This window comes from Phyllobates terribilis, unplaced genomic scaffold (genome assembly GCF_046119375.1).
Source record: "Phyllobates terribilis strain yellow unplaced genomic scaffold, ASM4611937v1 Scaffold_47__1_contigs__length_9908305, whole genome shotgun sequence".
Classification (NCBI taxonomy): Eukaryota; Metazoa; Chordata; class Amphibia; order Anura; family Dendrobatidae; genus Phyllobates; species Phyllobates terribilis.
The window spans coordinates 7579439-7593566 of NW_027362807.1; the positions used below are offsets into that span (position 1 = coordinate 7579439).

The window sequence follows — 14128 nt, forward strand, 5'->3', positions numbered from 1 at the left end:
TCAAACTTCTGTGTGTGAATCAGACATGAGATCTAACATGATAGAAGATTACAGACTGGGGAAGACTGGAAACATTCATATAGACGGATGATGATGTTGTCAGTGACGGACTTCGGTCAAATATGTTTCTAGAACCAAAGTAGAAAATGAAGATGTTGTTTTCCTCATGAAGTAGTAATTTCTCATGTAATGAATATCTCCTGCTAATGCCGATTCCAGTGTTGGTAAATGAGATGAGAATTAGCTTTATGGAAGATGAATCTATAAGAAACGTATTCGGCTGCAGACTCCGAGGAAGAAACTGCTTGTTATCTGTGGCCTAAAATATATAGGTTTTATTAGTAGTTGTAAAGAAGAAAACTAAATACCGTAAAATAATAAATCTCAGGTTTCACCTTATTATCTACAGTAATTGTATTATTACACAGGATTTTTATGATGTTACATTGGCTCATCTTCGTGAAAAGAGGAAAAGAGGTGTGCTATGAAGCAGTGATCACCCAACAATACTTCAATAAATTATCATACGTTATAATAAGTTACAATAAATTTTATTCATTACAGATATAAATACATACAAACAACGTCAAAAAACCCAAATAGTTAAAACACAAGTAAAATCAATATAGTGGGGTTACCCACTAATTTGAAGCCCACCTGCTCCAAAAAACATCCCTAGTTACAACAGAACAAGCAGTACCATAATACAACAAGTGCCAGTATTATCCCTGGTGATCAATATCGTACACATGCATATTAGCTATGACTGCCTGACATTAGTATTCAAGGAGGTGTACTATAGTCCAAACAGATGAAGAGGGAAGTATGTACCTACTACAGCAGAGTATATATTGAAAAATACAAAAAGTCCCAAGCATAAATGAAGCCCATATAGAATATCCGAGCTGGCAAGTACTATATACTCACATACCACAAAAAATACTATTCAGGGTATAAATAAATACAAAACCCTTTCATGCTGTAAGTATCCCTCCTGCACACAATAGCGCTAAGATCAATCACCTCCCTGAGCACAAAATCCTAGGCTGGGATGATGCAGGCGGGCATACAGTGCCCAACGCGTGTCTCCAATACACGTGGCTTCATCAGGGGTCTATGAAGCCACGTGTAGTGGTGACACGTTGGGCACTGTATGCCCGCCTGCATCATCCCAGCCTAGGATTTTGTGCTCAGGGAGGTGATTGATCTTAGCGCTATTGTGTGCAGGAGGGATACTTACAGCATGAAAGGGTTTTGTATTTATTTATACCCTGAATAGTATTTTTTGTGGTATGTGAGTATATAGTACTTGCCAGCTCGGATATTCTATATGGGCTTCATTTATGCTTGGGACTTTTTGTATTTTTCAATATATACTCTGCTGTAGTAGGTACATACTTCCCTCTTCATCTGTTTGGACTATAGTACACCTCCTTGAATACTAATATCAGGCAGTCATAGCTAATATGCATGTGTACGATATTGATCACCAGGGATAATACTGGCACTTGTTGTATTATGGTACTGCTTGTTCTGTTGTAACTAGGGATGTTTTTTGGAGCAGGTGGGCTTCAAATTAGTGGGTAACCCCACTATATTGATTTTACTTGTGTTTTAACTATTTGGGTTTTTTGACGTTGTTTGTATGTATTTATATCTGTAATGAATAAAATTTATTGTAACTTATTATAACGTATGATAATTTATTGAAGTATTGTTGGGTGATCACTGCTTCATAGCACACCTCTTTTCCTCTTTTCACGTGTATTTATGTGGTGTGCAGCATGTTGATCCCCTTTTTGATTTGGATGGTGCCCTCCATAGTTTAGTGTTTATACATTGGCTCATCTTCTCATTCAGATCTCTACAATATCAGATCCTCTCAGTGAAGATCTTCAAGATAAGAGAATTTTCCTGATTTACCCATCAAATTTGGATATGGACAGAAACAAGATGGTGGAGAGGATATTACACCTCACCCTAGAGATCCTCTTCCGGCTTACTGGAAAGGTGAGATATTCTGATAACGTCACATTACATCATTCTTATCTATGGGAATAACAGATGGACAGGACTGGAGAGGTGAGGACTCTGGAAATGTCTGTAGTGAGATTTATTACTTTGTCTCTCCATAACCAGAATTACACAATAGTGAAGAAGACCTCTAGTGAGCGCTGTCAGGACCCTGTTTCTGAAGGATGGGGAAGACTCCTGAGCCCAATCACAGGACCTCCACCTCACCCCCTGATACATGAGGACATCAATGACCAGAAGATCCTAGAACTCACCTACAAGATGATTGAGCTGCTGACTGGAGAGGTGATACTGCTGGGAATGTTGGGACATTATCCAGTAACGCTATGAAGGGATCTGGGGGATGACGGTATCATTGTATGTGTCAGGTTCCTATAAGGTGTCAGGATGTCGCTGTCTATTTCTCCATGGATGAGTGGGGGTATTTAGAAGGACACAAAGATCTGTACAAGGGCATCATGCTACTTGATGTTCCTCAGCCCCTCACATCACCAGGTAATAGACAGGACTAAATACACACGGCCTATAATTATCTGTATGTAAAGAATGAATTCAGTCCCTGTATGTGTTTCCTCCAGATCTATCCAGTAAGAGGACAACACCAGAGAGATGTCCCCGTCCTCTTCTTCCACAGGACTGTAAACAAGAAGATCCCAATGTTCCTCAGGATCATCAGGTAGATGGAGAGAAGGTGTCATGAGATCTCCACTATGATGTGTAGACGGCTGTGAAGGTCTTGTGCTCAGTCTTGTTTTATCCACTAGTATTATATGTTTTATACTTGTGTAATGAGAAAGGTGGAGATGGCAGGATTAGAGCTGATCGTAGATGTGATTTCTTCTCTCTCAGATTTTTTTTTTTGGTTTCAGGGTGAAGATCTGACCAATATTAATATTACAGAGACATATGTGAGGGGTGATGAGTGGTGTAAAGAGGAAATTCCTACATATGACTACCCAGGTGAGTGCTGACCACTAAATGCAGAGAAGTCACTGATTATTCTCAGTCATCGGCTGTGGTTGATTTATCATTAGTGTAGGGTCGGCTGAATCACAATCGTGTGATCACCATTTTGCCTCTAAACCACAACATTCTCCACCCAAAACTTTTCAAATGACTTTGGGATTTGAAAGCCCTTTTCTATAGAACTTAAAACCTGGACAATCCACCTACGCTCTGGGATTATAAAACGCTGACCGTTACCTGCCCAGATCTGTAATTTACAAAGCCAAGTGACAGCATACGTAGAATGTGCTGACAAGTTAGAAAATTACTTGAAATAAAATTATGATGGGCATCTTAGAGAAAGCGAAGGCTAATGATGATGCTGTTGGCTTTCTAGAATACTGATATCTTATTGGATGAATCTACATTGTCTATTGGTCATGAGTGCCTTGACACAAGGAATGCGACACTTTTAGCCAATGCCCTGTATATGTCTGTGTGTGGTGGCTCTTGTAGCAATGACTCCAGCAGCAGTCCACTCCTTGTGAATCTTCCCAAAATTTTTGAATGGCTTATTCTTAACAATCCTTTCAAGACTGCGGTTATCCTGGTTGCTTGTCCTCCTTTTCTACCACACTTTTTCCTTCCACTCTGTGAACAGCCAGCTTCTTTAGCAATGACCTTTTGTGGCTTACCCTCCTTGTGGAGTGTGGCAATGACTGCCTTCTGGACATCTGTAAAGTCAGCAGTCTTCCCCATGATTGTGGAGCCTACTGAAACAGACTAAGGGACCTTTTTAAACGCTTAGGAAGCCTTTGCAGGTGTTTTTTGTTAATTACTATAATTTACTGAGATAATGACTAATGACTTTTGTGTTTTCATTGGCTTTAAGCCATAATCATCAACATTAACAGAAATAAACACTTGAAATAGATCACTCTGTTTGTAATGACTCTATATAATATGAGTTTCACTTGTATTGAAGAACTGAAATAAATTAACTTTTTGATATTCTAGTTTAGTGAGAAGCACTTGTATGCCTCTGTAGCAGTCAGAGTTGAAAGAGAGAATCATAGGTCAAAGAGACTTCAGGATATCAGCTTGGTAGCATGGCTCCATCCAGAGAGACACAGATTTGAATTATACATGATTCCGGCCTAAGGGTACATTGCCCTGACTGGAAGGATACGGATCTGCTCCATTGACCATCACAGAGACCATGGATACATTTGAGGAGACCAGGTTAAGTCACCTGGCCCTATGTATATGTTGTTTGGGGTTGCCAGGTGGGACCCTCCGGTCGCCTGGAACCCATGGAGACTTTCGGAGAAACCAGATTGGGACCCGCCACTCATCTGGCCCCATGGAAATTCTCGGAGACCAGGGTGGGACCCTCAGGTCTCCTGGCCTTATTCCTCGATGAAATGTCAGCTTCCTAAGCTTGCCGCTACCTCTTCTGTGTGGGGGCCCACCTAAAGCGGAGGGCCACTGGTTGAGATAGTTGGCCCTGGATGTTCCAAAGTCGCAGCTGTTCTACTCCGAGGCGGGCCAGCGGAAGAGTGAGACTGTAATTTTGCACTACCTTGGGTATTCCTGAGACTGTTCTATGTGTTTATTGTTTGTTTAGTAGTTCAACAAAGTATTGCCACGTTGTTTTACCCTCACCCTGTGTTGCCTGAGTAGTATTGTGCCCACGGAAGACCCCAGGTCTTCACAGTTTCTTATTAGACTATGAACTGTCACTGTTTTGGTGAAATGTTCAAAAATATAAAATTCAAGGATATTTTTTGTTCAAAACTAATAATTGGTTTTATTCTTGGCAGATGACTGTACCAGGAGATCAGAGGGACAGCTGTTATCTTCAATTTTTAAATCAGATGTTCTTGAGATCCCACAGGATACAATTGCAGTGAATGCTATTACTCCAGATATACCATCATCCCTTCACAGCAAAGATCTGTCATCTGATCCTTTGAAACAGGTCCTGTCTTCTGATTTATTACCAACTACTAAGGAAAATCAAAGTCACACAAGGGAGAAGCCTTTTTCATGTTCAGAATGTGGCAAATGTTTTAACCAGAAATCAGATGCTGTTATACACCAGAGAACCCACACAGGGGAGAAGCCTTTTTCCTGTTCAGAATGTGGGAAATGTTTTAACGATAAATCATATTTTGTTAAGCACCAGAGAACTCACACAGGGGAGAAGCCTTTTTCCTGTTCAGAATGTGGGAAATGTTTTAACCAGAAAGGGTATCTTAATAGTCACTGGAGAACCCACACAGGGGAGAAGCCTTTTTCCTGTGCAGAATGTGGGAAATGTTTTAACTGGAAAAATAATCTTGCAATACACCAGATAATTCACACAGGAGAGAAGCCTTATTCATGTTCAGAATGTCGGAAGTGTTTTAACGATAAATCAAATTTTGTCAAGCACCTGAGAACTCACACAGGGGAGAAGCCTTTTTCCTGTTCAGAATGTGGGAAATGTTATACACAGAAATCAAATTTTGTTAAGCACCAGAGAACTCACACAGGGGAGAAGCCTTATTCCTGTTCAGAATGTGGGAAATGTTTTAACCAGAAATCAGATGTTGTTATACACCAGAGAAGTCACACAGGGGAGAAGCCCTTTTCATGTTCAGAATGTTGAAATTGTTTTAACTGAAAATTGTATCTTCTTAAAGGAGTTGTCAACTACTAGGACAACCCTTTGTCATTCATGTTTGACCTTGTTAGAATAAAAACACTCATAATCACCTTCAGTGTCAGTGCCGTTCTACTTGTGTTGAGACTCGCATTTCCACGGCTCATATGAGGTTGAACATCAACAGGAAGCCAGGGCAGCAGCTGCTCTCCGACTTCCTCTTACTGTCCCCACCTTCGAACAAACCGAACATTAACGCCAGCACTGATTGGACGCCAGGCTCCCAACAACCTCACATGAGCCTTGGGAACATAAATGCTGACACCGCTGGATTGGGAAGTTTGTCTAATTTTTTTTCATTTTAACAGGATCAAACATGAGAAATGAGGAGGGGTTGTCAAAGTAGTGGACAACTCCGTTAAACATGAAAAATCCCACATAGAGGCTAGTTATTATCATACTTAGAGTGTAAAAAATTATTTTCTGGAAAATCGTATTCTGTTAACCATCAAAAACAACAAAGACGGGGAGAGAAACTATATATGTTATTGACAAACTGTACAAAAACAGATAACAGACGGTTGTATAATTAAATGAGAAAGATATTACTTTAAAACTGACTGTATTTTTGGAATATAAGACACACTTTTAGCAAGAAAAAATCTTGCTAATAATTGAATGTGTCTTGTAGACTGAAGGCAGATTCCTGTGACGGAGGAGAACAATGACACAGCGTCCTTCCTGACCACTGAAAGAACTGCTCTGTCTCCTTCATCCCCACACTTATCTAACTGCTTGGTGCAGAGCAAGAGAGGAAGGTACCTGCACAGAGGCTGCACGTCCTGCGTGAGCAGCCGAAGAACCTTCCACCCGACTAGCTCAAGGACCTTTCAAATTATGTAATCAGTCAATTGACCTTGAAGGAACAACAAAATTGCATCATGTACAGTACAGACCAAAAGTTTGGACACACCTTCTCATTTAAAGATTTTTTTCAGTATCTTCATGACTTTGAAAATTGTACATTCACACTGAAGGCATCAAAACTATGAATTAACACATGTGGAATTATATACTTAACAAAAAAGTGTGAAACAACTGAAAATATGTCTTATTTTCTAGGTTCTTCAAAGTAGCCACCTTTTGCTTTGATGACTGCTTTGCACACTCTTGGCATTCTCTTGATGAGCTTCAAGAGGTAGTCATCAGAAATGGTCTTCCAACAATCTTGAAAGAGTTCCCAGAGATGCTTAGCACTTGTTGGCCCTTTTGCATTCACTCTGCGGTCCAGCTCACCCCAAACCATCCCGATTGGGTTCAGGTCTGGTGACTGTGTTGGCCAGGTCATCTGGCGTAGCACACCATCACTCTCCTTCTTGGTCAAATATCCCTTACACAGCCTGGATGTGTGTTTGGGGTCATTGTCTTGTTGAAAAATAAATGATGGTCCAACTAAACGCAAACCGGTTGGAATAGTATGCCGCTGCAAGATGCTGTGGTAGCCATGCTGGTTCAGTATGCCTTCAATTTTGAATTAATCCCCAACAGTGTCACCAGCAAAGCACCCCCACACCATCACACCTCCTCCTCCATGCTTCACGGTGGGAACCAGGCATGTAGAGTCCATCCGTTCACCTTTTCTGCGTCGCACAAAGACACGGTGGTTGGAACCAAAGGTCTCAAATTTGGACTCATTAAACCAAAGCACAGATTTCCACTGGTCTAATGTCCATTCCTTGTGTTCTTTAGCCCAAACAAGTCTCTTCTGCTTGTTGCCTGTCCTTAGCAGTGGTTTCCTAGCAGCTATTTTACCATGAAGGTCTGCTGCACAAAGTCTCCTCTTAACAGTTGTTGAAGAGATGTGTCTGCTGCTAGAACTCTGTGTGGCATTGACCTGATCTCTAATCTGAGCTGCTGTTAACCTGCGATTTCTGAGGCTGGTGACTAGGATAAAGTCAGAGGCAAGCAGCAGCACAAAGAAGGCTGTCCGGTGAAACAGGATGGCGGATGTGAGAAAACAAGAAGAGATCAAGGGAAAATGGGTGAGCGGCATCATATAATAAGATGTATTAAACGAAGGAGAATGGATCAAACGCTTACAATGTGTATTGGAAAGCATTTCATGTGTACTGAGCTGTAATAGATTATTGTCACATCTTTGCGACAAACTATACTAAGTGAAGGGCTACGTGCTAATCTTTAATCTATACTTAAAATATATCCAATGATACCAAAAAAATGTGTTGCATATGCTGCCAATCGAATATGAGCTCTTTGTATATATGAATTGTGAAAAACGCGCTAAATATCTCAAAAATAAATGAATAACTGCTCATTGCAAAAACTATTTTAAAATAAATAATTGATAAACGAGATCATCTGTCATTTGTGGATCCTGGAATATTATTAATCATGTTAAAATCTAAATGAATTAGTTCATAAATCTAGATAAAAAAGGGATAAATAAAAAAGGGGGGAGGGGTTGATCCAAGGATTAATTAAAAACTGATAAGTGGGAATACAAATTATTAAAGGAATATATCTGTGATTTCAATGTAAAAAGTTAGAGATGCGGTAAGAAGTAAATGCAAAACTGAAAAATATAGAAATAATTGCAGTATTTCATATGAATATAAACCAATATAATATATAGGTAAAGGTTCCAAAAACAGTGTTTCCTACCTTCTGTTATCTTCTGGCACTAATGATCTGTTCCATATGAAAATTATGGATATATCCGTATGATGATCCTTTTGTTCGCTCCTAAATTAACTGCCCTGCAGAGCGTTCCATGCTGCTCAATAGAGATCCTGGGAAATATCCTGCAGAGTGTTGCACTATGCTCAATCAAGATCCTGGCAAAATGCCAGAAAAAGTACATCCCGTTGTGCCGGGTACTGGATTGTTTGTCCCAATCTTAGGCGCACTTGTGGGATGTATGTATCTACAATCCACGTGGTGGAGAAGGAGCTGAGCGATATGAATGCGGTGCCGTCTGGCCACCGTATATCGCGCAGTGATTCCAGCAGGCTGCCGCCTTTGCAGGTAAGTGACATCACTCAGGCAATGTGGACTCTCCATCAGGAAATTAATTCTGGAGTGAGTACAGTTCTTACGCGTTTCAGCGGTTACGACCGCCTTCATCAGAGATGGTGCCTGTTAGCTATGGCGGTGTTTATATAGGTGCCTATCAGGGAAATATTGTCAGGAAAATGTTCTTCCATATTTGCCTGACATAGATGTTCACCCCCTCCCTTATTCCCCTTTTTCTCAGCACAAAAGCCCCAATTAACACAGTCCAGAGATGACAATCTACAATGTATTCCTGCAAATTATCACCCACAGCCAAAATAGCTTACACAAACAACTGGCAGCCAAGAGGTGCCACCAAGCTACTTAGGATGCAATTAGTGTCAAGATCACAGTATTTGTGTGTGATGGGGAAGGTTTGCTTTCCCCCAACTTAAAAAAGAAACCTCCAGCCACTTTGTCTCCGATATGAAATATTGTATGTTCCATAATTCTAGCGGGACCCATCTTTTTAGTGATAGCAACAGCCCAGGAATGTATCCATAGTTTTCCATGGCTGTAAGCAAAATCAGGGAGATGTAGCGCAAAAACACCAGAATAGCCCAAAACACCAGAATAGCAGACTGCAGCTATGCGATGTGTAGTCTCTAAATGAATGTAAAATCATAATAGAAAATATGATATCACTTTTGGGCTTCTGGGATCAACGAGCGATGAGTTATTGCAGAAGTTAGCGTTTTTAATAAAAATGTACAGGCTGGAGACCGGCCCACATGATGTCACCAAAGGGGGCGTGTGGACATATCTCCCCTTAGGTATAAGAGAACACATGGACAATACAAGAGCACTCATTGCCAGGATGGTATAAGGATTATAAACACCTGGTCGTGTTCGATAATGCTCAAATCAAGCTGAGGAGCCCCTTCTCCACCTATATTGAATCTTCGCAGTGTTCTGTTTCTTTTGTCCTGTAATCGTTCCCTCCCCCAAAGCCACATACGCTACCAAAACGCAGGCGTCCGCCCAGGCCTGCATTATACACTGCTCAAAAAAATAAAGGGAACACTTAAACAACAGAATATAACTCCAAATAAATCAAACTTCTGTGAAATCAAACTGTTCACTTAGGAAGCAACACTGATTGACAATCAATTTCACATGCTGCTGTGCAAATGGAATAGACAATAGATGGAAATTATTGGCAATTATCAAGACATCCTCAATAAAGGAGTGGTACTGCAGGTGGGGAACACAGACCACATCTCAGTACCGATGCTTTCTGGCTGATGTTTTGGTTTCTTTTGAATGTTGGTTGTGCTTTCACACTCGTGGTAGCATGAGACAGACTCTACAACCCACAGAAGTTGCTCAGGTAGTGCAGCTCATCCAGGATGGCACATCAATGCGAGCTGTGGCAAGAAGGTTGGCTGTGTCCAGAGGCTGGAGGTGCTACCAGGAGACAGGCCAGTACACCAGGAGACGTGGAGGGGGCCCAAGGAGGGCAACAGCCCAGCAGCAGGACCGCTACCTCCGCCTTTGTGCAAGGAGGAACAGAAGGAGCACTGCCAGAGCCCTGCAAAATGACCTCCAGCAGGCCACAAATGTGCATGTGTCTGCACAAATGGTTAGAAACCGACTCCATGAAGGTGGTATGAGGGCCTGACGTCCACAGATGGGGGTTGTGCTCACAGCCCAACATTGTGCAGGACGCTTGGCATTTGCCACAGAACACCAGGATTGGCAAAGTCGCCACTGGTGCCCTGTGCTCTTCACAGATGAAAGCAGGTTCACACTGAGCACATGTGACAGACGTGACAGAGTCTGGAGACGCCGTGGAGAGCGATCTGCTGCTTGCAACATCCTTCAGCATGACCGGTTTGGCAGTGGGTCAGTAATGGTGTGAGGTGGCATTTCTTTGGAGGGCCACACAGCCCTCCATGTGCTCGCCAGAGGTAGCCTGACTGCCATTTGGTACCGAGATGAGATCCTCAGACCCCTTGTGAGACCATATGCTGGTGAGCTTGGCCCTGGGTTCCTCCTAATGCAGGACAATACCAGACCTCATGTGGCTGGAGTGTGTCACCAGTTCCTGCAAGATGAAGGCATTGAAGCTATAGACTGGCCCGCCAGTTCCCCAGACCTGAATCCGATTGAGCACATCTGGGACATCATGTCTCGCTCCATCCACCAACGTCACGTTGCACTACAGACTGTCCAGGAGTTTGCGGATGCTTTAGTCCAGGTCTGGGAGGTGATCCCACCGGAGACCATCCGCAACTTCATCAGGAGCATGCCCAGGTGTTGTAGGGAGGTCATACAGGCACATGGAGGCCTCACACAATACTGAGCCTCATTTTGACTTGTTTTAAGGACATAACATCAAAGTTGGATCAGCCTGTAGTGTGTTTTTCCACTTTAATTTTGGGGGTGACTCCAAATCCAGGCCTCCATTGATTAATAAATTTGATTTCCATTGATGATTTTTGTGTGATTTTGATGTTAATAATCAGTCTATCATGCAGCCAGCAGCAACCGTGCGGGGCGTACACCCATAATCCTGGAGCTGGAATTCGGAGGTGTGACGCCATACGCTTTCTGTGTGCTCGCCGATGCCCAAGGAGTGAGTAGTTTGGATCGTGTGCTCGCGATTCCGGACGAAACACTGATAGCGTGACGGCACGGTGTGATATTGCGTGATCTCCCCGTTGTCGTCCCTGTGGGTGATCCCTGACAGTGCCTGTTACCTATGGCAGTGTTTATATAGGTGCCTGTTACCTATGGCGGTGTTTATATACACATGTGGTCAAAATTGTTGGTACCCCTTGTTTAATGAAAGAAAATCCCACAATTGTCACAGAAATAACTTGAATCTGACAAAAGTAGTAATAAATTAAAAATCTATGAAAATGAACAAATGAAAGTCAGACATTGCTTATCAACCCTGCTTCCACACAATTTAAAAAAAAAATTAACTTATGAAATAGGCCTGGACAGAAATGATGGTACTCTTAACTTAATATTTTGTTGAACAACCTTTTGAGGCAATCACTGCAATCAAATGATTCCTGTAGCTGTCAAGGAGACTTCTGCACCTCTCGACAGGTATTTTGGCCCACTCCTCATGAGCAAACCTCTCCAGTTGTCTCGTGTTTGAAGGTTGCCTTTTCCAGACGGCATGTTTAGGCTCTTTCCAAAGATGCTAAATAGGATTTAGGTCAGGGCTCATAGAAGGCCACTTCAGAATAGTCCAATGTTTTCCTCTTAGCCATTCTTGGGTGTTTTTAGCTGTGTGTTTTTGGTCATTATCCTGTTGCAAGACTGATGACCTGCGACTGAGACCAAGCTTTCTGACACTGGGCAGCACATTTCTATATAGAATCCCTTGATAGTCTTGAGATTTCATTGTACCCTGCACAGATTCAAGACACCCTGTGCCAGATGCAGCAAAGCAGCCCCAGAACATAATCGAGCCTCAACTATGTTTCACAGTAGGGAGTGTTCTTTTCTTGATATGCCTAATCTTTCGGTCTGTGAACATAGAGCTGATATGCCTTGCCAAAAACTTCCATTTTTGTCTCATCTATCCATAGGACATTCTCCCAAAAGCTTTGTGACTTGTCTACATGTAGTTTGGCAAATTCCAGTCTGGCTTTTTTATGATTTTTTTCCAACAATGGTGTTCTCCTTGGTCGTCTCCCATGAAGTCCACTTTGGATAAAACAATGACGGATGGGGCGATCTGACACTGATGTTCCTTGAGCTTGAAGTTCACCTTTAATCTCTTTAGAAGTTATCCTGGGCTTTTTTTTACCATTCCTATTATCCATCTCTTTGATTTGTCATCAATTTTCCTCCTGCGGCCACATCCAGGGAGGTTGGCTACAGTCCCATGGATCTTAAATTTCTGAATAATATGTGCAACTGTAGTCACAGAAACATCAAGCTGCTTGGAGATGGTCTGATAACCTTTACCTTTAACTTTAACATGCTTGTCTATAATTTTCTTTCTAATCTCCTGAGACAACTCTTTCCTTTGCTTCCTCTGGTCCATGTTGAGTGTGGTGCACACCATGTCACCAAACAGCACAGTGAGTATCTGTAGCCCTATATACAGGCCCACTGACTGATTACAAGATTGTAGACACCTGTGATGCTAATTAGTGGACACAACTTGATTTAACATGTCCCTTTTATCACATTATTTTCAGGGGTACCATCATTTTTGTCCAGGCCTATTTCATGAGTTTAATTTTTTTTTTATTCTGTGGAAGCAGAAAAGCAATGTCTGACTTTCATTTGTTCATTTTCAAAGATTTTTAATGTATTATTACTTTTGTCAGATTCAAGTTATTTCTGTGACCATTGTGGGTTTTTCTTTCATTAAACGAGGGGTACCAACAATTTTGACAACATGGGTAGGTGCCTGTTACCTATGGCAATGTTTATATAGGTGCCTGTGACCTATGGTGGTGTTTATATACTATATAGAAAAGCTCCTAATTTACGCTTCCGACAAGCTTTTTGGAGATGGAAATTTCATTCTCCAGCAGGACTTGGCACCTGTCCACACTGCCAAAAGTACCACTGTGCTTGATGGGCCAGCAAACTCGCCTGACCTTAACCCCATAGAGAATCTATGGGGTATTGTCAAGAGGAAGATAAGAGACACCAGACCCAACAATGCAGACGAGCTGAAGGCTGCTATCAAAGCAACCTGGGCTTCCATAACACCTCAGCAGTGCCACAGGCTGATCGCCTCCATGCCACATTGCCGCATTAATGTAGTAATTGATGCACAAGGAGCCCGAACAAGTATTGAGTACATTTACTGAGCATACATTTCAGTAGGCCAACATTTCGGATATTAAAAACATTTTTCAAGCTGTTGTTATAAAATATTCTAATTTACTGAGATAATGACTTTTGTGTTTTCATTGGCTGTAAGCCATAATCATCAACATTAACAGAAATAAACACTTGAAATAGATCCCTCTGTGTGTAATGACTCTATATAATAGATCCCTCTGTGTGTAATGACTCTATATAATAGATCCCTCTGTGTGTAATGACTCTATATAATAGATCCCTCTGTGTGTAATGACTCTATATAATAGATCCCTCTGTGTGTAATGACTCTATATAATAGATCTCTCTGTGTGTAATGACTCTATATAATAGATCCCTCTGTGTGTAATGACTCTATATAATAGATCCCTCTGTGTGTAATGACTCTATATAATAGATCCCTCTGTAATGACTCTATATAATATATGAGTTCCACTTTTTGTATTGAAGAACTGAAATAAATAAACTTTTTGATGTTATTTTAATTTAGTGAGATGCACCTGTATATACCATACTAAAAGCCTAAAGAAAATAGGGGAAAGGGGGGGAGGGAGAATAAAGAATCCTAAAGAATAAAATATACATAAGTACACGTGCGGTCTGGTTATCTAGTACGTGTTTTGCATA

General features: G+C 41.5%; 1 protein-coding gene across 1 annotated transcript in view; it reads left to right on the forward strand.

Moving 5' to 3' along the window:
* Nucleotides 1-14128, forward strand: part of LOC141191568 (uncharacterized) — a 78499-nt gene that overhangs the window by 13641 nt on the left and 50730 nt on the right. Inside the window, exon 6 of the mRNA XM_073661498.1 lies at nucleotides 5014-5627. Coding sequence (XP_073517599.1) covers nucleotides 5014-5627 — 614 coding nt within the window. The remainder of the gene's footprint in view (nucleotides 1-5013; nucleotides 5628-14128) is intronic.